The sequence below is a fragment of the Geotrypetes seraphini genome, chromosome 12 (genome assembly GCF_902459505.1).
Source record: "Geotrypetes seraphini chromosome 12, aGeoSer1.1, whole genome shotgun sequence".
Lineage (NCBI taxonomy): Eukaryota > Metazoa > Chordata > Amphibia > Gymnophiona > Dermophiidae > Geotrypetes > Geotrypetes seraphini.
The window spans coordinates 26,896,061-26,923,458 of record NC_047095.1 but is presented as its reverse complement, the minus strand read 5'-3'; the positions used below and the strand labels follow the sequence as shown (position 1 = coordinate 26,923,458).

General features: G+C 44.6%; 1 protein-coding gene across 2 annotated transcripts in view; it reads right to left on the bottom strand.

The window, feature by feature from the left end:
• The window catches only part of GTF2B (general transcription factor IIB), a 58,236-nt gene that overhangs the window by 9,307 nt on the left and 21,531 nt on the right, over window positions 1–27,398 (bottom strand). For both annotated transcript variants that reach the window (XM_033916943.1, XM_033916942.1), the window contains exon 3: window positions 8,462–8,595. In XM_033916943.1, the coding sequence (XP_033772834.1) occupies window positions 8,462–8,595 (134 nt within the window). The remainder of the gene's footprint in view (window positions 1–8,461; window positions 8,596–27,398) is intronic.

Below are 27,398 nucleotides of genomic sequence, written 5' to 3'. Positions count from 1 at the left end.
AATGCTGTAATGGATCCATTATTGGATAAAAAACCAGGTAAAAGTATAAAATCTTTAGGTTTAGATAATTTGGTTCAATCATGTGATTTGAAAGATATATGGCGTATTCTTCATTTTAATGATCAGGAATTTTCATTTTGTTCACAGGTTCATAAATCATTTTCAAGAATAGATTATATTTTTGTTTCAACAAATAAAGTGCAACTGGTGATTAAAGCTTCCATAGATCCTATTATCATTTCTGATCATGCGGGAGTATGGATAGAATTACAATTAGATCAATTAGAGAATGGTAGACCTCTTTGGAGATTTGATAATGCATTGCTTGTGGATGACAAATTTTTGGAAAATTTTAAAACACAAATTAACGATTTCTTTCAAATAAATTTAGTGGAGGATACATCTATAGAGAATGTATGGGATGCATTTAAAGCAACTATGAGGGGTAATATTATATCATATTCAGCTTTTATTAGGAAACAGATTAAAATACAATATATAGAATTAGAAAAGGAAATAAAAATATTAGAAGCTAAATTGGTAAGTAAATGGGAATATGAAGTTTTGCAAGCTCTTTTGAAAGCAAAAGGTAAATATAATGAATTAACTTCAAAAATGATAAGAAGAGATTTGTTTTCCAAGCAAACAATGTATTATGGAAATTCTAATAAAGCGGGGAGATTATTGGCAAATTATCTTAAAGCAAAAAAAAGAAGAACTAATATTAATGGAATAAAATATGATAATGGTATAATAACAAATCAAACAAATATAATATTAAAACAATTTTTAAAATTTTATAAGGACCTGTATTCTTCTGAGCCTTATTTGGAGAGACAAAAAGATGGGAAAAATTTTTTAGATTTAATTAATGGACCTAAGGTTCCTGATCATATAAAACGGAGTTTAGATGAACCTATATCATTAAAAGAACTAGAAACAGCATTGAGATCTCTTAGAGTTGGATCCGCTCCAGGTGGTGATGGTTATACAGTAGAATTTTATAAAACATTTCAAAATATCCTTTCCCCATATTTACTAAATTTATATCAGACACAACTTATAAAAGGTAATATTAAAGGTACTATGGCTGAATCAATAATAATTGTTTTGCCTAAGCCAAATAAAGATCCTACTTTGGTTTCAAACTACAGACCTATATCTTTGATAAATGTTGATAATAAACTTTTGGCGAAAATTTTGGCTTTGAGATTAGCCAAGGCTCTCCCACATATTATAGATATGCATCAAACGGGTTTCGTTGCTAAAAGACATTCCTCTAATAACTCTAGATTATTGTTTCACATGTTAAACTTGTCAAAAAAAATGGATGAACCGGCTTTTACAGTTTCATTAGATGCTGAAAAAGCATTTGATAGGGTAGAATGGAATTTTATGTATCAGGCTTTAGAATGGTTTGGTATAGGTTCTGGATTTATACAAATGGTAAAAACATTGTATAGCTTCCCGATTGCAAGACTAAATATTAATAATAAGATATCTGATGGTTTTCAATTGCAGAGGGGAGTTAGACAAGGTTGTCCTTTATCTCCTTTGTTATTTGATGTTGTATTAGAACCCTTATTGTTAGCAATACAGCAAACGAGGGAGATACAAGGTATTCCATATTCAGATATGGAAAATAAAATTTCGGCTTATGCTGATGATATTTTACTTTATTTGAGAAATCCAGAGTCTACCTTATCTTCTTTATTGGAATTAATTGATAAGTTTGGCAAATTTTCAGGTTATAAAATTAATTGGAATAAATCTGAAATTATACCTTTAAATATTCATTGTGTAAAAGGATTATTTGACACTTTTCCATTCATATGGAAAGAAGAAGGATTTAAATATCTTGGCATTCAAGTTAAAAATACAATTGAAGATACTGTAAAAGAGAATGAAAAATATGTATTAAAAAAAGTTACGGAGTTATGTGAGCAATGGAACCCATTACATATTTCTTGGTGGGGAAGAGTTCAAACTATTAAAATGATGATATTACCTGTAGTTTGCTATCAAATGAGTATGATACCAATTTATTTTCAGGGGTCATTTTATAAAAAACTTAATAGCATTTTAAAAAAATTTCTTTGGCTTGGTAAAACACCTAGAATAGCTTTAGTAACTTTGCAAAAATCAATTAAGGAGGGAGGGGTAAATTTTCCAAATTTCTATAGGTACCATCAAGCCTATATTCTACGTCAGGGTATGTATTGGATCCTCCCAGAACTTATGGATAATGTACCGGATTGGTTGTATTTAGAATGGCGCCTTATGTTTCCCCTAAATTTAGTTCATTTGCCAAGTATTAACATACCTAGAAGATACAGAGAAAATAAAATATTAATGGATACTTGGAAAACGTTGAGGTTTATTGATAAATTAACACCTATCCCAATAAACAAATCAACTAATCAATCTATATGGATAAACTCCAAGATCAAAATTGGCGGAGCTCAAATCCTTTGGAAGAACTGGATTATTGCAGGCATTAGATCTCTAGATGATGTTATTTCAGAAGGTAAACTGCTGGATTTTTCACAATTGCAACATAGATTTGGTCTAAGTAAAACACAAAGTTTTAAATGGTTGCAATTGAAGCAGGCCATTCAGGTTGGGTTCCCTGAATGGAAAACATTAAATAATCAATATAGTTTAAAGTTCTTATGTTTTCAAGCAGACTTCCTAGGACATCAAGCCGCATTGTGGTATAAATTAATATCTGGATATTTGAATAAAAAACCAAAAAATGGTCTAAGAGATATTTGGAGCATTGAGATTGGACATCAGATTAATGCATCTCAATGGCCACTAATTTGGTCTTGGAGAATGGGATGTACAGTGTCAGCATCTATGAGACAAACTTGGTTCTTTTTATTACATAGAGCTTTTTGGACCCCTACACGTTTGCAAAAATTAGACAGTTCTAAGTCCAATAAATGCTGGCACTGTAATCTAGAACCAGGGACATTGGATCATTTATTGTATCATTGTCCCTACATTATAACTTTTTGGAATTTAATTTGGCCACAAATTAACAAATTGATGGAAAATCATATTGCAATATCATATGATACAATATTATTTGGAATGATGATGAGGAAAAAAAGTCAAATTTCACCAGAAAATAACAAGCTTTTATTAATTATGACAGGGGTTGCCATTCAACATATAACCAACAATTGGAAAAATTATAATAACCTAAATTATACATTTTGGTGGAACACAATATGTCATATATACAAAATGGAAAGAGCAATAGCAATACAAAGAGGGACATATATTAAATTTATAAAAATATGGGGGCCTTTGACAAAATATTGTAATGAGTAAATAGTAGGTTTTTTCTTCTTCTATTCTTCTTTCAAATATCTTTATTATGACACACATAGGGGGGGGGGTAATGAAAATAATTTTTACATAAATATGTTAAAATATATTATACAATATGTTATGTATGAATGAAAAATAATAGAAGGGTGGGGGGAGGGAGAGGGGATAAAAATATATTTAGAACATAATGTATTAGATATAAAAGTGTTATTGTATATTCATCAATTATATTTTAACATGTTGTACACTTTCTGTAAAATTTGAAAATAAAAAAATAATATAGAAAAAAGCTGCAGGCAGCGGTTCCTACAAGCTGTCTGCAGCTGACCAAAAAATCCTTCCTTCCCTATGACATCCCTTCTGGACTTTCCCGGCCTCCTCTCCCTCTAACCTTCAGCAGATCTGGCTCTCTCCCTGCCAGCAATGATTCTACCAGGCTTCTTCCAGCCACCTTGGGAGCCCTCCCCTTTGTGCGTCCTCCCATGCAGCAACAGGAAGTTGCAGCAGAGAAAAGGCCCCCAGGGTGGCCAGAAGAAGCCAGATGAATAGGAAAACCCAACTTTGTAAGACCGTTGGATGCTATGAATGACAAGCAGGCTGAGAAAAACCAGACAGTACTGGACAAAAGAGTGGCAGAGTCGCCAGAATCAGGAAGGAACAACCAAGATTGTGGTTGAGGAAAGTAGGGAGAAATATAAGACTTGCAAAGGGGAAGGAAGGGAGAGCTAGATCGGACCAAGTAGAAGAGGAGACTCACCAGCGAATAGGAAAACAGTTGAAGGTGAAATGAACATGTGTGGAGAACGGGGAAGGGAAGAGAACGGGAGGAGACGGTGCACTTGGACGAAAGGGGAAGGGAAGAGAGCGTGAGGAGACGGTGCACTTGGACGACAGGGGTAGGAAAGAGAGCGGGAGGAGACGGTGCACTTGGACGACAGGGGAAGGAAAGAGAGCGGGAGCAGACGGTGCACTAGGACGACAGGGGAAGGAAAGAGAGCGGGAGCAGACGGTGCACTAGGACGACAGGGGAAGGAAAGAGAGCGGGAGCAGACGGTGCACTAGGACGACAGGGGAAGGAAAGAGCGGGAGGAGACGGTGCACTTGGACGACAGGGGAAGGAAAGAGAGCGGGAGGAGACGGTGCACTTGGACGACAGGGGAAGGAAAGAGAGCGGGAGGAGACGGTGCACTTGGACGACAGGGGAAGGAAAGAGAGCGGGAGGAGACGGTGCACTTGGACGACAGGGGAAGGAAAGAGAGCGGGAGGAGACGGTGCACTTGGACGACAGGGGAAGGAAAGAGAGCGGGAGGAGACGGTGCACTTGGACGACAGGGGTAGGAAAGAGAGCGGGAGGAGACGGTGCACTTGGACGACAGGGGTAGGAAAGAGAGCGGGAGGAGACGGTGCACTTGGACGACAGGGGAAGGAAAGAGAGCGGGAGCAGACGGTGCACTAGGACGACAGGGGAAGGAAAGAGAGCGGGAGCAGACGGTGCACTAGGACGACAGGGGAAGGAAAGAGAGCGGGAGCAGACGGTGCACTAGGACGACAGGGGAAGGAAAGAGAGCGGGAGGAGACAATGCTCTTGGACGAAAGGGAAAGGAAAGAGAGCGGGAGACAGTGCACTTGGACGAAAGGGGAAGGAAAGAAAGCAGAAGGAGACGGAGCACATGGAGTCGCTAAAGAGGGCTGTGGGGAAGGGGAAGGGGGTGCAGGTACAAGGGTGAAGGCCAGATGTAGTACTCGTGGGGGAGGGGAGGAGAGATAGGAGGGAAAGATGTCATATTGGGCTGGTGGAGGGCGGGTAGAAAAATGCTGGCTATAAGACGTGGGAACAAGAGAGAGAAAAGCAGTTGGAAGGCAGAATGCCAGATGCAGGACTCCCTGGGCTGAGGGAGCGGGGAGAAAGAAAGAAGAGGGAAAGATGTCATATTAGGCTGGAGGGAGGGTGAAAAGATGCTGGTTAGAGGATGCAGAAACAGGGAAGGGGGGGTGGAAGCTGAAAATGGAGACAAACAGTGACACAAAACCGAGAAGGGGTAAAAGGGATACAGGGAAAGATTAGGTTCTTATCTTGGAATCTCCTTTCTTGTAAACCCTCAGGTAAGTCAATCCCATCTCGCAAGATCTCTAGTAGGAAGCCTCATTAGCATAGTGTTGTGCTCCTCCTCTCTTACCTCTAGAATGCCCTCCAACTTCAAGTATGTGACAAAGCAGACAGCCATTTCCTGTAGAGGACTAAAAAAAAAAAAGAGAGGGGTATGGGGAAGGAAGTGAAGTGTGCTTAGTAACCCATGTAACCAAAGAGCCAACCTTTGGAGAAACAAAAGCTGATTAAAAGTATTTGCCGTTGGGTAGAGCTTAGACACCCTGGCCACCCACAGAGGACCTTCCAGCACTTCTCAGTGATCCATGAGCATCTTCGTGACGTCTGGATGGTTAGGAAAACAAGACGACTGCAGCTTCATGCTACTCATAAGGGAGCACTGCGCTGTCAAGAACTGAGGAGTCTCTAACTTCATCTCCTAAAGGGATTCCAAAATGATCCATAGCAGCGCCAAAGGTTTAAAATGTTACCACACTGTGGGTTCCTCCCCAAGATCCGGAGCGTCCCCCAGATCAGTGACTGCAGTCATATCTCCCACTATGGAAGTGTATGTCAGAGAAAGTAAAGGCATGAGATCATCCAGATCATCCAAGTCATTCTCAGGTGGACTGTCCCTCGACTGCACATGGCTCTGCTGCGATTTTGGGAGGAAGGAACCCCTGATGTTAACAGGGCCCAACAGTAGGCAGATTTGTCAAACTCTTGTTAGCCAGATAAGTCTGTAACAACATGTTAATAAACTCCAGAGAAAATCCTTGCCCCCTCTGTACCCATTTAAGCCTTTTGAGTTTTTCCGGGAGTTTAGCACCGAATCACGGCTCCATTTTACTGAGGATGCACTTGTGCTGCCCCTTGTCCCCATTTTAGACTTTTTGGCCAGTCCACGGATGGCCTGAGCACTGGAACCGCCCGAAGGGGCAGGGGGGCTAAATCAGATGTTACCTCTTTCCCCCATATGCGCTGTGTGGCACGTGGAACATGGAAGCTTGCCTGACAGCTTTCCTCCACAAACAGGACATGAATCCGAAGTATCTTGTCCTGAGGAGTCCATTCCACCTGTTATCTTGTGAAAATGAGGTGTTTTGAGGCAGATAAAGCTTAAAATTCAAAATTGGTAAAATCCGAGATGGCTGCCACGGAGTGATTTTTACATTAAAACAGCCTGGGGAGGGGGTGGGAACAGCCTGGGAAATTCAAGTCAAGCAATAAAAAATAGTGATTTTAGAAATTGTTTGGGGTTTTTTTTTTGGGGGGGGGAACCAGTACTAACCTCCAAAACCTTAATCTGGAGACCTCCCACCAAAATCGATCTTCATAGGCTGTTAGCCTATTACTCACTGTGCTATGTTGGGAGATGCAAAATGGAAGCTGTGCAGCAGAACGCTTGAAGCTTCTATCCCTCCCTTACTCCCATCCCCCTGTGTATCTTTCTATCCCTCCCATCCCCCCACTGCTGTGCACCCCGCACCCCCCTCTGCTAATCCTTTCATCTTTCCCTCCCATCCGAACCCCAACCGTGAGCCGAAATACCTGGAAAAATGGAAGCACAGGCTGAATTGCGGCCTGCCCCATCACATCCGGGCGTTCCTCTGCCGCATCACTGATGTCATCAGCAACAAGAGTGAAAAGGGCAGGCCGCGATTCAGCCTGTGCTGCCGACGCTGCCGTTTGTTTCCAGGTATTTCGGTTCGCAGTCGGGGTTCGAATGGGAGAGATGGAAGCGTCAGCGGGGGGCATACAAGGGAAGCGCTGCTGCCGGCAATTAGGGCTTATTTTTGGGGGTAGGGTTTATATTAAGGCCTACCCCGAAAATCATGCTAGGGCTTATTTTCGGGATAGGTCTTATTTTCAGAAAAACAGTGGTATAGCTATGTTAATAAATGTTTATAATTTGAAAATGGAAATAAGATGATCTTTCTATTGGACTAATTTTAATATATTTATGACTACCTTTAAGAAACCAAAACCCCCTTCCTCAGGTCAGCAAAGGATACTGTAACTGCAGTATATATTGCTGACCAGAGGAAGGAGATTTTGGCCTCTAAAAGCTAATAGAAAAATGGTATTTTATTTTCCATTTTTGATTTTTTTTCTATGTGGTGACTGGTATTTGCTAGTCTTCAAATTTACATCTGCTGTCTTTATATTTTACCTAGTACTAGGGGACATGCATCACTTTCTGTGGAGTAGCACTGTACGCAGAATTTGACTTCTTAGGGTGCAATTTCATTGTTGTCCGCATATTCTATTTTTAGTTTACGGTTACTTATGCTATACTGGGTGAGAGTATATATCTGTATTTGTGTGCAAAAAAATGCATGCTTTTCTGTTAACTAGTGCTGCCCGATTCACGATTCGAATCATCGATTTATATCGGGTGAATCGGTTTGAATCGATTCAAAAACAACAACAACAAAAAAAAAAATCAGCCTCCCAATTCGGCGACTGACCCTTGCCTCTTGCTGGCCGGCCACTGCCGCTCCTGCTTTAGAGGGCGAGTGGGGAGTGTCAGTCGGGAAGTGCTTCTGTCTGGCTTCCCCCTTGGCCTCCCGGCATCAATTTACCTAATTTCGGCAGCCTGGATAAGATCGCTAGTGCTAGCGATCTTTGCAAGCTGCCATCGGGTCTTCCAAGCTGCCTTCTCTCTGCTGCGGTCCCGCCCCTCCTCTGACATCAGAATTGTGACTTGAATTGTATCAGTAAACATGAAGACCTTTTATAAAATTTCAAAATTAACCTCAGAATATTCTTAGATGTGGGTTTTTTTTTCAATTATTTCTATAGCTGAAAGTAGAAGCATGGGTTGCCTGAGTTATGCTAAATGTCCTTGTTTTACCATTAACCCATTTACTCCAACATTACCCCTATTGCATCCTTCCATAATACAAATGGATAATTGGGCAGAGCTGTGTCAAACAGGATTTGGTTTAAGTTAGTAGTACCTGTGACACTTCAATTTTAGGCTCCCAGTTTTGCTTTAAAAAATGTTTGAAAAATGGCAATGTTTAATTTTACCTTGCCAATCATCGTCGTCAAATCTCCACCACTCAAGAGAGGATTCTGAGAGTCTCCAACTCGAGATGGGTCTTTGGCAGCTTTGTCATTGCTGAATGTTCTCCACTCTGAACCTACATCTATGACTCTGTCACCTAAAGAATAGAAAAAAAGTCAGTCATGTGTGTGCTATTTCTTCCCTTTACACAGGCAGTGCAACTAATACATGCCCTGAAAACATACTGTAGATAAAAGGTTGCCATTTTCAACAACTCTGCTTCTGACACAGCCATGATGCACAAAGCTCTGACACCACGGTAAAAAAAAATATCATGGTGATGCTCAGCCCAAATAGAATGCAAATTATTCATGCAGAGCAGCCCCGATAAAAGGGAAGGAACTGTGGCTGATGCCTGCTCAGAAGAGTAATCACAAGGTTCAACTCTTCTCCCATCCCCATCTCTCCTGCCAACATTTTTTCTTCTGCCACTGCTGCCTCCCTGCTGGCTGAGCTGATCACAGCAGGGGAATACCCGATCAGCTAGGCCAGGGGTCTGCAACCTTTAAGACATAAAGAGCCACTTGGACCCGTTTTCGAAAAGAAAAAAAAACTTGGAGCCGCAAAACCATTATAAAACAAATCTAACACTGCATATATTGTTTCTTATCTTAATGCTATATACAGGATCACTAAATTGAAAATAAAATCATTTTTCCTACCTTTGCTGTTTGGTGATTTCATGAGTCTGACTGTGCATCCAATCTTTCTTCCTTTCCTTCAGCCTCCTGTATGTTTCCTCTCCCCCAGACCTCATTCTCTCCCCCAACTTTTTCTTTCTGTCTCCCTGTTCCCCCTTCTTTCTGTCTCTGTCTGCCCCCTTTCTTTCTTTCTCCGTGCCCTCCCCCAAGCCACTCGGTTTGCTGCCACCGCCATCGGGGAATAGCCCCCAAGCCACCGCCGTCCCAAGCTTTCCCTGCAGAAGCGTCGTGCTGACCAGCATTCCGCTCCCTGACGTCAATTCTGACGTAGGAGAGGAAGTTCCGGGCCAACAAGGCATTTCTCCTCATTCCATCCAGCCTGAGCCCCATCTCTCCTTGATCCAGCATTTCCCTTCTGTGTTTGTCAGAATTACCATTCCACCTATTTTCCAGCATCACCCTTCTTTATGTCCATCTCACTATATCCCTATCTCACCACTTTTTCAGAATCTTCATTTGTCTCTGTCCTTGTCTTTACCCCATGTTCACCATTTGCCCTTTCAATGTCTTTATCCCCCCCCACTTTTTCAGCATTACTTCCATGTCTCTATTTCACCTCCTCTTCATGTCCCCTCTGTATCTCTATCCTTATTCAGTAGGTCCTGCTTACCCTTTCTCTTCTTTGTGTCACTATCTCCATTTTCAGCTTTCCCCCCCTTTTCCTTTGTTACTGCACCCTGTAGCTAGAATCTTTCCACCCTCCCTCCACTCCGGCCCAGCCCAGTATGAAATATTTCCTTTTGTTTCTCTCCCCTCTCTCTTTCTCTCTCTCTTCTCCTCCCTCACCCACGAGTCCTGCATCTGGCCCTCTCCCTTCTACCTGCACCTGGCAACACCCCCCTGCTCCGCGGCTCTCTTCAGCAACTCGTCAGCAGCGGTGATCAAAACAAGCTGCCGACATCGAGGCCTTCCCTCTACGAGTCTCGCCTTTGTGGAAAAATAAGTTGAAACAAGCGGGACTCGCAGAGGGTAGGCCCCGACGTCAGAAGCTTGTGTCGATCGCTGCTGCTGAGTTGGGCACCCCTGACTTAGAGCCATAGCGCACGAGAGAGACTCCCACGGGGATGAAAACAGCCTACCTAAATTCTGGCGATGCAGGCATGCAGCTTACAAGTCCGGCGTCACGGCGGGAAATAGCCATGCTGAGCAGTGAGCTCATCACGTACACAGATGAAAGCCTTGCTTGCTGATTGGTCCGGCCCGCATGACACACTACCGGAGCCGCGGCAAAGGTGAAAAAGAGCCGCATGCGGCTCTGGAGCCGCGGGTTGCCGACCCCCGAGCTAGGCAGACAGGATTTCCCAAAGCTGTTGAATGGCAGCTTCGGAGTTTCTCCTGCCACTTAGCTGTTTAGGGGCTTCTCCTGCCAGAGGCGTGGGTGGACAGTGTTCGGAGGTTGTGGCCCATATGACCAGGTGGAGAGGGGAGGGCCTTTGAGCTGGAGGAGGGGCTCGACAGGATGGGGACAGGAGGTTACTCCCTGCCAAGCTGCAGACTTTTTTCTTTTTTAATGGGTGCATCTGTTGTGCGTGTTTTGTATGTGCCCATTAAAAAAAAAAAATAAAAGCTCTTTGCATCAGAGTCCTTTGCTGGCTCAGCTGCAAAGAATTTTTTTGTTTTATTTTTTTAATGGGCGCAGCTGTTGTGTGTGTGTTGTGTGCTCACACAACATATGCACAGCAGCTACTGGCAGATCCAGAGCTGCCAGAAAATTTCAGCACCAATTATTTGATACAGGGGGACATTTCCATTTGTGCATACATGGAAGCTCATTAGAATACTAATGAGCTCCTTGTAATGTATTTACATAAGGTTCTCAGTGGCTGCTACAATGATCAGTAGCAGCCATTGAGAATCCTTTTGTGCATCATTAGGAGAGCTTTCCGTGCCAGTAAGACTGCTTTAACAAGTCTTACTACCATGGAAAGCTTTTGAGTATCAGGGCTTATTTCTGTGGTGATGTCCATTTACAACATTCTACTTTCTCCCAGAGTGGTTATAATTTCTAATTTAATAGTACTCCTTGACCCTGCAAATCAGAGAACCAAGATCAGCGGATCTAACAAGCCTCTAGTTTAGTAGTGCAATTAAGGAGCTACAGTGCCTCATTAGTTTTGTTCAAAGCACTTGAGAAAATTACATTTCACCTTCCCCACTATTTTATATCACCTTCTAACTTACATTGCTAGTCATTACAGTTACAGTTCTTGGTTGGAGCCCATCAGTGGCATTTGGGCAGGGCCTTTGAGGGATTCAGGAATCCCAGTCCTTAATTGTCTTTTAAATTCCATTTCTTTCTGTTTGCAGGAAGCAAATGATTATTCTGCAGTCAACCAAGTGGCAGAGCAAGCTCGTACAGAAGACAGTAGCTGAAGCATGTAGGAGGTATATGGAGAATGCAGAAGGGGAACTGTTCTATATCGCATATTTATGATTTTAGTTACTGATTTGATATACCATAAAGAAAGTTACTTATCTAAGTAGTTCAAAACATACCAACATAAAACACAATTTTGATAAAAATAATAAATAAAACAATGTAAGATAACACACACAAAAACAAGAATGAACAAAAAATCAATGGAAAAAGCAAGCATAAACAATGTTGGGTCCATATAGCACAGTTACTTACCGTAACGGGTGTTATCCAGGGACAGCAGACAGATATTCTCACACGTCGGTGACATTATCCACAGATCCCTAGTACGGCCAGCATTAAAAGTGTATCACCAATAAGTTTTCAGAAATTTCACGACTGCCCGCACTACGCATGCAAGAGTGTCTTCCCGCCCAACAGAGGCTCACAGTTCCTCCGTTCCGTAAGCAAGCTAAGAAGCCAACCAGGGGTGGGGTGTGAGAATATCTGAATGCTGTCCCTGATAACACCTGTTATGGTAACTGACTGTGCTTTATCACAGGACAAGCAGGCAGCATATTCTCACATATGAGACTCCGGGATGGAGGGAATGTTGGCCATTAAGAGAATAAATTTTGTAATACTTCTTGTCCAAAGTGACCATCCCGTCTGAAATAAGATTCCAGACAGTAATTAAATGTGAATGGGTGAACCGAGGACCAAGTAGCAGCTTTACAGATCTCATCAATAGGAGTGGAACACAAGTAAGCAAATGAAGCTGCCATAGCTCAGATATTATGTGCTGTTACACGACCCCCGAGTTGTAGCCCAGCCTCAGCATAGCAGAAGGCTATACAGGCTGCTAACCATGTGGAAATAGTTCTCTTGGTTACAGGCTGGCCCAACCTGTTAGGATCAAAGGAGATGAACAGTTGAGGAGATGTTCTATGTGGCTTAGTCTGCTATAAGTAATAAGCCAATGCTCGTTTGCAGTCCAAAGTATGAAGCGCTGTTTCTCCATGGTGAGAATGAGGCTTGGGAAAGAACACTGGAAGCACAATTGATTGATTCAAATAAAATTCCGTGAATACTTTCAGTAGGAATTTAGGATGGGTGAGGAGAACTACTTTATTATGGTGGAAAACTGTAAAGGGTGGGTCCGCCACCAACACTTGAAGCTCGCTCACTTGACGAGCAGAAGTGATGGAGATTAGAAATACCACTTTCCAAGTGATATATTTAAGATGAGCTGAAAACATTGGTTGAAACGGAGGCTTCATCAGTCTACTGAGAACAACACTGAGATCCCAAACCACTGGAGGCATTTTGAGAAGTGGTTTGATTTTGAAAAGTCCTTTCATAAATCTGGAAACAAAGGGATGAGCTGTCAGAGATTTATCGTTGACTGGTCCATGAAAAGCACTGATAGTACTAAGATGACCTCTGACTGAAGTGGTTTTTAGACATGAGTTGGAGAAGTGGAGAAGGTAATCCAATACTGATGATAACCGTGTCCACTTCTGTTGGTAACACTGCTGTGTAGATAGTTTTATGGATACATGTAAGATGAGTTTGACAGGATCAGAAAGATCAGTGTCAGCTGAGATCAACCCGAGAGGAACTAAGCTGGAACAACTGAAAGTTGGGATGTAAGAGAGACCCTTGATTCTGCATGAGAAGAGATGGAAAAATCTGCAGAGGAAATGGATCTTTGACATTGAGCTGAAGTAGAAGGGAAAACCACGGTTGTCTGGGCCACCAAGGAGCAATGAGGATCATGGTGGCTGACTGCTGCTTGAGCTTGACCAATGTTTTGAGTATAAGAGGAATCAGGAACTTGTGCGTCCAATCCAGGAGAAAGGCATCTGCCTCTAGGCGATGAGGGGAGTATTGTCTGGAACAGAACTGAGGCAGCTTGTGATTGAGAGGGGACGCAAACAGATCTATCTGAGGAGTCCTCCAAAGAGAGAATATTTGACACAGTATTGAGGAGTGAAGTAACTACTCATGTGGTTGAAGAAACCTGCTGAATGTCAGCCAGAGTATTCTTCTCTCCTTGGACATAGATTGCTTTGAGAAATATGTTGTGAGCAATAGCCCAGTTCCAAATATTCTCAGCCTCTTGACAAAGAATGAGAGAACCTGTTTCTCCTTGTTTGTTGATGCAATACATTGAGACTTGATTGTCAGTGCGTATTAGTTGGACTTGACTGGATATGTGTTGAAAAGTCTTGAGTATCGCGAATGGCCTCGAATTCAAACAGACTGATGTGGTATTGTTGCTCTTAGGTGGACCAGTGACCCTGTGTGCAAACACTGCCCAGATGAGCTCCCCAAGCATATCTGGACGAGTCTGTGGTCAGAACCTTTTGATGTGGAGGGATTTGAATCAAGACCACTTTGAAAATTCATCCACCACTGCAGAGCTTGACAAAGTGATGATGTGACTAATCTCTTGTGAGAATGGGTCGAGAGCATGAAACCATTGATATGCGAGGGACCACTGAGGTGTCCTGAGATGGAGCCTTGCAAAGGGGGTAAGATGGACTGTGGATGCCATGTGACCTAATAGGATCATCATTTGTCTGGCTGAGATGGACAGATGATAAACTTGATTGCAAAGTTGAATCAAATTGTTTTGTCTTTGCAGAGGTAGAAAGGCCCCGAGCTGAATTGTGTCTAGCAGGGCTCCTAGGAATTGAAGCGTCAGAGGGTTGAAGTTGAGATTTGGGAAAATTGACTTTGAACCCAAACTGCTGAAGAAATAGAATCATTGACTGTGTTGTGGAGAACACCTCATGAGGAAAGGCCATCTTTTATGAGCCAATAATTGAGATAAGGAAAAACTTGGAGTCCTTGAGCCCTTAAAGCTGATGCCACTACTACTAAGCACTTGGTGAATACTCTGGGCGAGGATGTCAAGCCGAAGAACAGAACTTTGAACTGGAAGTGTTGATAGGCTACCTGAAACCTTAGAAATTTTCTGTGGGCAGGATGAATTGGTATGTGGGTATAAGCTTCTTTTAGATTCAGAGAGCATAGCCAATCGTTTTGATCTAAGAGGGGATATAGAGTAGCTAAGGATAATATGCAAAACTTTTCTTTTACTAAGAATTTGTTCAAGTCTCTGAGGTCTAGAATTGGACGGAGACCTCCCAGCTTCTTTAGGATGAGAAAATACCAGGAGTAGAAGTCCCGATTCATTTGAGCAGGGGGTACTATCTCTATGGCATTCAGATGGAGTAGAGATTCTATTTCTCGAAGAAGGGACTTCTGCTGAAGGTTGAAAGAGGACTCTCCTGGAGAATGATTTGGAGGTGTAGTGACGGAATGAAGAAAGTAACCCTCTTGAATAACTTTGAGAACCCACAAATCGGTTGTTATCAACGTCCAACGTTAATGGTATAATTGGAGCCGACCTACGATTGGCTGAGGGAGAGGCTGAGAGAGGGACAGTGGCTATGTTCTTCATGAACATGTCAAAAAGACTGAGCAAGTTTTTGAGGAGCTGTTGGCTGAGATTTTTGAGGTCACTGTTGCTTTTGCTTCTTCTGCTGAGGTGGACGAGGGGCAGAAGGTTTAACAGAATATCACCTCTGATATGAGAAGGTTTAACAGAATATCACCTCTGATATGAGAAGGCTGGTTTAGATGACTGTGAAGCTGAGGGAGGCTTAGTCTTCATTCTGACCAAAGAATTCCAGAACTTTTCATGTTGAGTCAACTTTTGCTTGGCTACCTCAATAGAATCACCAAAATGTTCTCCCAAAAATGGGATGTTTGCCAATCTGTCTTAGAGTTTGATGTCCATATCTGAGACTCTCATCCACGCTAGGCGTCTCGGAGCCACTGACATAGCACATGTTCTAGATGACAACTTGAAGGCATCATAAGCTGTCCTCGCTAAGTATTTTCTAGTTTGGTAAAGAGTGCAAAAGATGTTGTGAAATTCCTGAAGATGTTGTGCAAGAATACATTTGTCAAAGGTGAGTCATTTTCTTCATATCAGATGTTTAAAATAACAGAACATGTAGAAATTGAAATTAAGGACCCTATTCACCAACAAAGAATTTTGTTAAAGGAGATGTCCAAATTTGTCCATGGTCAGGCCTTCTCGCCCTGGTAGCGCTGAGGGATAGACCCTCAAACGCAAAAAACTATTTCAAGGTTAATTCCACAAGTAATGACTGATGCTGAAGCTGTGGTTTATCAAAACCTGGAGAAGAAATGATTCTGTAAACGGAATCAAGTTTTCTTGGAGCTACTGTAACAGTCGGAGGCATTTCCCAATTCTTGAGGAGAGTCTCCTTGAGAATGCCATGCAGTGGTAATTCGAGGAGCTCTTTGAGAGGCTCATCATAGTACAGAGCTTCCAGGTATACAGCACTGAAGACAGAGTCAGCTTCCAGTTTGACAGGTAAGTCTTAGCCTGTCTAACATATTTAGTAAAAGATAGTCTTTCTATAGGAGATCTTGTTTTAGGAGAAGTTTTCTGTGGAGACGGTTCTGAAGGGTTGTCATAAGCTTCAGTTGCAGAACAGTTAGGTCACCTATTAAGATCAGAGGAAAAAAACCTTCTTTCTATCCAGTCTCTAAGATTTATTAAAACACGGCGAAATACAATCTTCTCAGTCAAGGCTCCATAAATATGGAACTCACTGCTGACCCATATTAGGGAAGAAAAAACACTTAACAGGTTCAAAGGAATACTAAAATGCTGGCTTTATAAGGACACATTTAAAACTTGAAACCTTTTGAGGCTACCCCTTTCTTAAAGGAAATTTAAATGGAAATAAATACCTTCCCTTTTGCTTTAACCTTCTATGTTCTCTCTCTCTAATTTATTGTAGTTCCACTCACCTTCCTTCTGCAGAGACGAGCAACGAAGCTAATAAATGGTATGGAGAACTTGGAATATGAGGAACGACTCAAGAAACTGGGACTGTTCTCCCTTGAGAAGAGGAGACTGCAAGGGAACATGATTGAGACTTTCAAAATACTGAAAGGCATCGACAAGATAGAACAGGAAAATAAATTATTTACATTGTCCAACGTGACATGGACAAGAGGACATGAACTGAAGCTAAGGGGTGACAAGTCCAGGACAAATGTCAGGAAGTTCTGCTTTACGCAGCGAGTGGTGGACACCTGGAAAGCCCTCCCAGAGGAAGTTATTACGGAATCCACTGTTCTAGGATTCAAAAGCAAATTAGATGCACATCTCCTTACGAGAGGCATAGAGGGATATGGATGACTGAAGCTACATCAGGTGTACACCTGACTGGGCCTCCGCGTGTGCAGATCACCGGATTCGCTGGACCATGGGTCTGATCCAGAGATGGCAGTTCTTATGTATGCCTGCTACTGTCCATGTCCTAATATGACTTGAGTGTTATTGGTACCCCGATTTATTAATTGTACATCACTTTGAAATATGATATTGCAATTTAATCAAATTTTAGAATGTAAATCAGAGTCATATAGAAGCTTTGGAGAAGCTGTGCTTCAAGGAGATCGATGCTTACGTCATCTTCGGTACACGATGAAGATCGATGCTTCCTTGACCTCGAACATCGAGTAGAAGAGGAACACCAATGGCTCGAAGAAATGGATCGATGCACCGATGGAGAGCTGGACCTTCAATGCAATGATCGATGTCAGGGAGTAGAATATCGAGAAGATGATTGACGATGACTCAGTGAAGATCCATGTCAATGTTCTTAAGGAGAGGTGACTGTGATACAGTGGGGCCTCATGGCGCTATGCTCAGACTAGGCCGGTACCAAGGGAGTCGATGTAAGCACTGGCGCTCCATGCAGTTTGAAAAGATCACTGAGCTCCCTCGGAAAGAGCTTCTCCCTAAATTAAAGCACCGGTACTGTTGGCATCTGCCGGTACCATCGTTGCCTTCTTAGAAACAAACAACACTATGGGGTGGTCTATGCCACAAGGACAGTCCAAACTCCCACAGCAATGGACCTTGGTACCATGATAGTACAAATGTTTTCAGCAAAACAATGTGGAACCAATCCCTGGACTCCCAAACGCTAAAACGATGATGTTTATTAATGCAGGTCTACAGCAGTCGGGTTTTATAATAGTAAAATCCGATGCAAAATAACCAAGCAAATGTTAGTGAATCAATCGCTTGGCTATTTTGCATGGGGTTTTACTCATTTGCATGGTTGGATCGGAAAATGGGGAAAAACATGCGGTGGGCCATTTAGTGAATCGGATGGGTAACAGCGATCATCACTAGCGACGATCACTGACTTTAGTGAATCGGGGCCTAAAAGGGAAACTCCAAAGTAGTTCTTTATTTCAGCAAAACTATGAGTGAAATTCACCCCAGTCATTTTGGAAGATCTGAAGTATTCAATAGAGCCCTTCTCTTGAAAAGACAAAGGATTCCCATTCACCAATTGTGATCATGTGGCTACCTGATAAAAATTAGTAAATTCACTCCCACAGTTGCCAGTGATGTCACTAGCAAGAATAAAATTAAAGAGAATGTAGTTTGCTCAGAGAAAGAGCACTGAATCTTCCATGGTCAAGTTACCACCAATTTAGTCAACATCTCAATTTCAAGTTAACCAAAAACATTGTCATGACTGACATGATGGTCAATATGCTGGGAAATTAAATTTAGTTTTCTTTTCCCTATTTTTTTTAAAGACTGAAATATCAGTCACTATGTCAGGGTATTCCACTAATAATTTAACTTTTTCACTGAATTTTCCTACTTATAAATTCTCTGGCAGAAAGCATGGAAAAGCAGAAGACACGAGTGACAACGAAGAACCCAAAGAACCTTGAACTAACCTTGAGAACATTCTGAGACCAGACATATTTAATCTAAAGCATATAAAGCACAGTTACTTACCGTAACAGGTGTTATCCAGGGACAGCAGGCAGATATTTTCTACATGTGGGTGACGTCACTGACAGAGCCCCCTAGCAGACGTTTTTGCAAGCAGGCTTGCGATTGGCCCACGCATGCGTGCGTGCCCCTCCCGCCCTGCCTAGGGCATGCGTGTCCTCAGTTCAGATAGCAAGCAAAGAAGCCAACCATGGGGAGGTGGGTGGGTTGCGAGAATATCTGCCTCCTGTCCTAGGATAACATCTGTTACGGTAAGTAACTGTGCTTTATCCCAGGACAAGCAGGCGGCATATTCTCTACATGTGGGTGACCTCCAAGCTAACCAGAAAGGGATGCAGGGAGAGTTGCCAATTTAGGAGAATAAATGTTGCAAAACTGACTGGCCAAAGTGGCTGTCACGCCTGGAAAAAGCATCCAGACAGTAGTGAGAGGTGACCGTATGAACCGAGGATCAAGTGGCAGCCTTACAGATTTCCTCAATGGGAGTGGAGCAGAGGAAAGCAATAGACGCCGCCATCGCCCTGACCTTGTGGCCTGTGACTTGACCTGGCAGGGAGAGACTAACCTGAGCATTACAGAAAGAAATACAAGCGGCCAACCAGTTAGAAATGGTCCGCTTAGAGACAGAGTGACCCAAGCGATTAGGATCGAAAGAAAGGAACAGCTGGAGAGCAGAACGATGAGGAGCGGTGCGCTTCAAGTAGAAGGCCAGCACACGCTTACAATCAAGAGAATGTAGAGCCACTTCCTCAGGGTAAGAATGGGGCTTCAGGAAAAACACAGGAAGAACAATGGATTGGTTGATATGAAATATTAGGCAAGAACTTAGGATGGGTACGGAGAACCACCTTATCGTGATGGAAGACAGTGAAAGGTGGGTCCGCTACCAAGGCTTGAAGCTCACTGACCCGACGGGCAGAAGTGAGAGCAATAAGAAACACAACTTTTCAAGTAAGATACTTTAAGTGAGCCCGCGCAAGCGGCTTGAACGGGGGTTTCATTAATTGAGCAAGGACCACGTTAAGACCCAAAACCACCAGAGGAGGTTTGAGGGGCGGATGAACGTGGAAAAATCCTTTCATGAAGCGTAAAACCACAGGATGAACAGAGATAGGCTTCCCGTCAATCGGCTGATGAAAAGCTGCAATGGCACTAATGTGGACTCGAACCGAAGAGGACTTGAGCCCAGCACCAGACAAGTGCAACAGATAATCCAGTACTGCTGACAAGGAGGCAGACAGAGGCTCCAGCTGCCGAGTAGCACACCAGGAAGAAAAACAGGTCCACTTCTGATGGTAACATCGGCGAGTGGACTCCTTCCGAGACGCCTCCAGCACAGGCTGGGAGAACTGGAACGAGGGCATTAAGTCTCGAGGAACCAAGCTGTTAAGTGCAGAGACTGGAGGTTGGGATGAAGCAGAGAACCCTGACTCTGTGTAATCAGAGAAGGAAAAATAGGCAGAGGAAGAGGCTCCCTGGAACTGAGTTGCAGCAGAAGGGAGAACCAAGGTTGTCGGGGCCACCGAGGAGCTATCAGAATCATGATGCCATGCGAAGACTTGAGCTTGACAAGAGTCCTCAGAATCAGAGGGAATGGAGGGAACGCAAACAGGAACTCGTTCGTCCAATCCAGAAGGAAGGCATCCGCCTCGATCCTGAGAGGGGTGTAAACCCTGGAGCAGAAGCGGGGCAACTTATGATTGAGGGGGGACGCGAACAGATCGACGCTCAGAGTCCCCCAACGAGCAAACACCTGACGCAGGGTTACGGAGTGGAGGGCCACTCGCGAGGCTGCAGAAGACGACTCAACTTGTCTGCCAGACAGCTCCGCTGGCCCTGAATGTAAACAGCTCGAATGAACATGTTGCGGCAGATGGCCCAATCCCAGAGCCGCAGCGCCTCCTGGCACAGGGACTTGGACCCCGTGCTCCCGTTTGTTGATATAATACATGGCGACCTGGTTGTCCGTGAGAACTAGCACCACCCGGTCACAAAGCAGGTGACAAAAGGCTTTCAGAGCGAGGAAAATCGCTCAAAGCTCCAGAAGATTGATGTGACAAAGGCGGTCGGCATGGGACCAAAGACCCTGGGTGCCCAGACCGTCCTTATGAGCCCCCCAAGCATAGATCAACGAGTCCATCGTGAGGACCTTTTGCAGAGGAGGAGCATGGAAGAGAAAACCTCTGGAGAGATTGGAAGAGAGCATCCACCAACGTAGAGACCTCCTCAACAAAGGAGTCACGACAATGCGTCGGGAGAGAGAATCCCGATCCTGGTTCCATTGGGACGCCAGAGTCCATTTAGGAACACAGAGGTGAAGTCTGGCAAAAGGAGTCACGTGAACCATGGAGGCCATGTGACCTAGGAGGACCATCATGAGCCGAGCCGGCGCCGAGTGCAGATGGGTCACCCTTCGGCACAAACGGATCAGGGCCTACTGACGAGGCCGAGGAAAGAAGGAGCGGAGACAAACCGTGTCCAGGACTGCTCCGATGAACTCGAGGGACTGGGTCAGGCATAGGTGAGACTTGGGAAAGTTCACCTCGAAGCCGAGACTCTGAAGGAGCAGATGGTCTGATTTGTCGCTCGCAAGACTTCATTGCGAGAAGACGCTTTGATTAACCAGTCGTCGAGGTAGGGAAACACCTGCAGGCCGCAGAGGCGCAGGGCCACAGCCACCACAACCAGACATTTCGTGAAAACACTCGGAGAGGCCGCCAGACCGAATGGAAGAACACGATACTGGAGATGGAGATTCCCCACCCAGAATCTCAAATATCGGCGAGAGGCCGGGTGTATCGGAATGTGCGTGTACGCCCCCTTGAGGTCCAGTGAGCACTGCCAGTCCCCCTCGTCCAAGAGGGGATATAACGTGGGAAGGGTGAGCATTCTGAATCGTTCCCGGACCAGAAACTTGTTCAGGACACGGAGGTCCAGGATTGGACGCAGATCCCCCGTCTTCTTGGGTACCGGAAAGTACCGGGAATAAAATCCATAGTTCCACTGCTCCGGGGGAACCTCTTCGACTGCCCGAAGGTGAAGAAGAGCCTGAGCTTCCTGGAGGAGGAGGGGAAGCTGAGACTGAGCAGAAGGAAACTCTCTTGGAGGCAAGTCCTGGGGTACGTGACTGAAGTGGAGGCCATACCCTTCCCGGATGATAGACAGGACCTAACTGTCGGTTGTAAGACTTTCCCACTGGGCATAGAAATGATGGAGAAGCCTCCTGATGGGGAAGGCTCCAGGAGGAAGGGAGCCTGAAGGCTCAGACTGGAATTGTCAAAAGGACGGCCCGGTCTTTGCCGGGGCCGGCTGCTGGGTCTTAGGTTGACGTTGCTGCTGCTGCAGAGGCCATTTGGAAGGAGGCCTAGAGAAAGCAGGAGTGTATTTTTGTGGATACCTCCGGAGAGGAATTTTATATTGTCAAGCCGGAGGGGTCTTGGGTTTAAGTTTCACCAGAGACGCAAAGGACCGCTCGTGGTCCGAGAGGCGCTTCGTGGCCGCCTCGATGGAATCATCGAAGAGCTCATGACCCACACACGGAAGATTGGCAAGGCGATCCTGTAGATTCGGATCCATATCCACAATCCGGAGCCAAGCGAGGTGACGCATAGTGATCGCAAAGGTTGTAACTCTCAAGGACAATTCAAAGGCGTCGTAAGAGGCCTGAAACATATACAGGCGGAGTTGGGAGAGGGTCTCCTCGAGGAGTCGAGGCTCCGGCACGACCTCCCAGAACGAGCGGAGGGCATTTATACAGAACGGAGGTAGGACGTGAAGATGAAATTGTAGTTAAGGACACGGTTCACCATCATCGAATTCTGATAAAGGCGGCGACCAAATTTGTCCATTGTACGGCCGGAGGGACGGCAGCATAAACCTTCGAGGGGTTAGACTTCTTCGAGGAAGACTCAACCACCAAGGATTGGTGGGAAAGCTGAGCACTTTCAAACCCTTTAAGCGGAATAGTCCGGTAATGGGACTCCAACTTGGAGGGAATAGCCGTGACAGCATATGGTGTCTCCAGGTTCTGGAGAAACGTCTGCCGGAGAATCTGATGCAATGGAAGTCGAAGTGCCTCGCGAGGTGTATTGTCAACTCCCAGTTCCGCCAGGTATTCCTGGATAAAGCGGGAGTCAGCCTGAAAATCCAAGTTTAAAGCTCTGCCCATGTCAGAGATGAAACGAGAAAAGGAGGAGGTCCGAGAAGAAGATTCATCCTCCGGGGGAGAGACCAACCGAGATCGGTATGCAGCCAAGAAAGAGGGAGAAACTTCCCTGGAATAGTAAGCCGGAGCCCTCAGAGTCCCGTGAACGGGAGACCGAAGAGGTTCGACTAAGGCGTGTAGGGGGCGTCGAGGAACAACCCTGCGCCAGATGAACCAGGTAAGATCCCGGGGTCTGAGGAAATCGCTGAGGAAGCCTCGGAGAAGACAGGGTATAGGAAAAATCCCCAACCGGCTTCGAAGCAGTCCCTTTAGAAGCCGGTAAGCGCCTCGATGGGGAACAAACACTATTCAAGGCAAGCGTGTCTGGACAGTTTCGAGGTCGGAGACCTGCCCCGACAGGGCGGGGAAGACCGGGGCCATTTAGAAGAGGCGAGCTTCGCCGCAGTAGCGGGGGAAAACGTGGCCCCCAGCTTGGACCCCCGAAAGGTCACTGGTGACTCAGGAGAGGAAGACCCACTCGAGGGAATCAGACGAGTCTTACGGTTGAGACCTCGAGAGATGAGGGGACACTCAGGCTGGTCAGACCGCGACTGGGTAGAGACCAAGGTCAAAGGGTCGTGGTCGGGACTAGTTGGCTTACCACCGAGGAAAACTGAGTGGTAATAATAGCCTTAAGTATGTCCTCGAACATAGGCACCAAGACCTAAGGTAGTTGGATCGTAGGTTCAGCAATGCTCTCCTTCGGGGGTGACCTCAAGGAAGAGTATTCCCTATGTGAGGAGGCATGCTTAGACTGATGTCTCAAAGACGCCGACAAGACGGCGCTAACATAAGACTCCGAGGTAGGCTTCTTCGCTGGCATACCTGAAGAGGAAAGAGGAGACTTACCCAAAGCCAGAGTAGTCAAAGTCAAAAGAAGACCGGGAACCTGGTCAAAATTATACGAACTGAAAAAAATGAAAATAAAGAAAATGAAAAACGCAAGCACAGCAACTCAAAAGAAACAAACTAAATAAGCCGCGGTGCAAGAGGGACAATGAGATCGCGCGAAGCAAGGGAGCAGTGCTTCTGGCTCCGCGGAAAACAGAGAACTGAGGAGACGCATGCCCTAGGCATGGCGGGAGGGGCACGCGCGCATGCGCGGGCCAATCGCAAGCCTGAAGGTCTTCGAGCAAGTCTGCTTGCGAAAACGTCCGCTAGGGGGCTCTGTCGGTGATGTCACCCACATGTAGAGAATATGCTGCCTGCTTGTCCTGGGATAATCCATTTTATTAGTCTCATTCACTAATTGTGCTATTTTCAGCACAGATCAAAACAATGAGTAGATATGGCCACCTAACATGATAAACTATTGCTTTATAAATTAAATATAAGGTGCCGCCATGATTTCTCCACACAAAGTCTAACAATGCTCATGCAACTCAAACTCTAGATATTAAAATGTTTGAAATTAAGAAAACTGAAACAGATTGCTATTAGACTGAAGTATATTATTTTAATATCTCTTCCCAGCTCTACAAAGCCATTTTTAGCCTGCATGATGTAATTATTTTCTGTCTCATGAACAGAAATAGCACTTTCTAATTTTAAAATGGTGACTCATTCATTTCTCAGAAAAAAAAAATCTACAGTGACAATAGAGTTTGAAACATTTTGAGCAATAGAAAAAGATGAATCAATCATGAAAAAAAGTATGGTTTTAGCAACAGATATCAGATATTCCAATTTACAATTCAAATTGCTCTGCTTCTTCCAATAACACCTGTTATCTCAGAAGGCAGCTGAGAAACTGAACTTGGAACAATTTAAGTCTGCTTCTGTAATAAGGTTCAGCAAGCAGAAGTAAGAAAAAAATTAAATGCATACCAATTTCAAGAAATATATATTCAGACAAATTACACTGGTACTTAATGTATGCTTTTGAGCACTTAAATACAACTTAGTATATTAAAAAATTTTGGCACAACACCTCAGAATACAACAGCCAGGCTGCTTATGAAAGAGTAGCAGTCTGCCATCAGAAGTTTGCTATACAGTATGAGTGTTTCCAGCATTTTATACAGAAAAAATGACACATGAACATTATATGATGCCCAATTATTTGAATAGAACTGTGAACCGTGAACCAATAGCGAGAATTATGTAGAATCTGATACAGATAAAGCCCAACTACTAAATGAATATTTCTGCTCAGTCTTCACCTGTGAGGTGCCAGGGTCCGGCCCACAGCTACAGGCAAAGCAAAGCTTGGAAGACCCGTTTTGGAACTTTGAGTTTACACCGGCCGACGTCTACGGCGAACTATCAAAACTTAAGGTGAACAAAGCTATGGGACCAGACAATCTACACCCCAGGGTGCTCAGAGAGCTGTGTGATGACCTAGCGAAACCGTTATCCATGCTCTTCAATCTCTCCCTGAGTACGGGAAGAGTCCCCTTGGACTGGAAAACAGCCAACGTCGTTGCAAGGGTTGCAGGACAGAGGCTGAGAATTACAGGCCAGTGAGTCTCACATCGATAATGAGTAAGCTCATGGAAACATTAATCAAGCGTGAATTAGACACGATCCTGAACGAGGAGAATCTACGTGATCCCCACCAACATGGATTCACCAAGGGCAGGTCCTGCCAATCTAATCTTATCTGCTTCTTTGACTGGGTAACAAGGAAGCTGGACTCGGGAGAGTCCCTGGACGTCGTGTACTTGGACTTCAGTAAAGCTTTTGATAGTGTCCCCCATTGTAGGTTATTGAGCAAGATTGAATCCATGGGACTAGGGGTTACTCTTAACTGTATGGGTCGATGACTGGCTAAGCGGTAGGCTTCAGAGGGTGGTGGTAAATGGTAACCTCTCTAAAACGTCGGAAGTGGAGTGCCACAGGGCTCAGTCCTGGGTCCAATCCTCTTCAACATATTTGTAGGAGACCTTACTCGGGGACTTCAAGGTAAGATAACACTATTCGCCGACGATGCCAAATTATGTAACATTGTAAGTAAAAGTGATTTGTCCGACAGCATGAAGCAGGACCTGCTTTTACTGGAACATTGGTCCTTGACCTGGCAGCTGGACTTCAACACAAAAAAATGCAAGGTCATGTACCTAGGCAACAATAACCCATGCAAAACGTACACACTGAATAGTGAGACCTTGGCTAGGACTGTGGCAGAACGGGATTTAGGGGTGATCATCAGTGAAGACATGAAAATTGCCAATCAGGTGGAAAAAGCTTCATCCAAGGTCAGACAAATGCTGGGTTGTATCCGTAGAAGATTCGTTAGCCGGAAGCCCGAGGTTATTATGCCGTTGTACAGAGCCATGGTGAGACCTCATCTGGAGTACTGTGTACAATTCTGGAGGCCACATTACCGTAAGGATGTGCTGAGAGTTGAGTCGGTTCAGCGAATGGCCACCAGGATGGTCTCGGGGCTCAAGGATCCCACGTATGAGGAAAGGCTGAACAGATTACGGCTATACTCTCTCGAAGAACGTAGGGAGAGGGGAGACATGATTGAGACATTTAAATATATCACTGGTCGTGTCGAGGTGGAAGATGATATTTTCTTTCTTAAAGGGCCCTCGGCCACAAGAAGGCATCCGCTGAAACTCAGGGCGGGAAATTTCATGGCGACACCAGAAAGTATTTCCTCACAGAGAGAGTGGTTGACCGTTGGAACAAGCTCCCAAAGCAGGTGATCATGGCCAACAGCGTGCCTGATTTCAAGAATAAGTGGGATGCCCACGTCGGATCTCTACGAGGGTAGGGTAAAGGTATTGCCACTTGAGTATGATCTCTAGGAGGGTAGTTAGGGAGGGTTGATAGAGTGGGCAGACTTGATGGGCTATAGCCCTTTTCTGCCATCATTTTCTATGTTTCTATTCCAATATGTTCTGACCTTGATGCAATTTCAATGGCTTCCCTGTAGGACAGTGCCTCTTATCCAGTATGCCATGGGGGATTTCCCTAAATGTGTCCCAGACAATATCTCCTCTGCCAGCAACCTTGGTACATTTGACCCAGGCTCCTATTATTTTCCTCCAGCTTTTTATTATGAAGCCATAGGTTGGCCACGTACAGGGTGTAAAACTGGCAAAGAAGATCCATAGGGTCATTGAGGTTAGCACAAGCCATTCTGGAGGCATTAGGCATTACCACTGCTGCTGAATAGATAGCACATGGAGCACCCCCCAGTCACTGCTGCTGATAAATTGTGAGGTGTGCCACAGGAATGTTTGCTATTGCCAGCCAAGAATGAACCATAAGCCTCTCTTTTGCACCACTCCTGCTGCCACAGAAAACCAGGCCAAATGACCTAATGTCTCTATTGACCCCTAAAGAGTGAGCATCTCATGCTGTGTATGCTTGCTGTTTCCACTTTTCCAGCATGTCTTGTGGTACTTGGGCATCTTATCCCTACCACTGGCATACAGCTGCTTCCAAAGCCACTACCACTACCAGCTGGACACCTCTTATGTGAACAGGAACCCACCAGAATAGACATACAGAACACAGTGTATGCCCATGACCACTAAATAACTGGGTGGAATGAAGGGAGAAGTAGTGAATCCTGACTGATTAGAATTGGGGACCAACTGATAAATGAGAAATAGGCAGCATTGCCACTCCCACTTCTGCACTTAGTTCCAAAAAGCACAGTTACTTACCGTAACAGGTGTTATCCAGGGACTGCAGGCAGCTATTCTCACATATGGGTGAGATCATCCGATGGAGCCCCGATGCAGACGCCTCAGAAGCAGACTTGCTTGAAGAAACTAGAAGTTTCGAGTCGCCCGCACCGCGC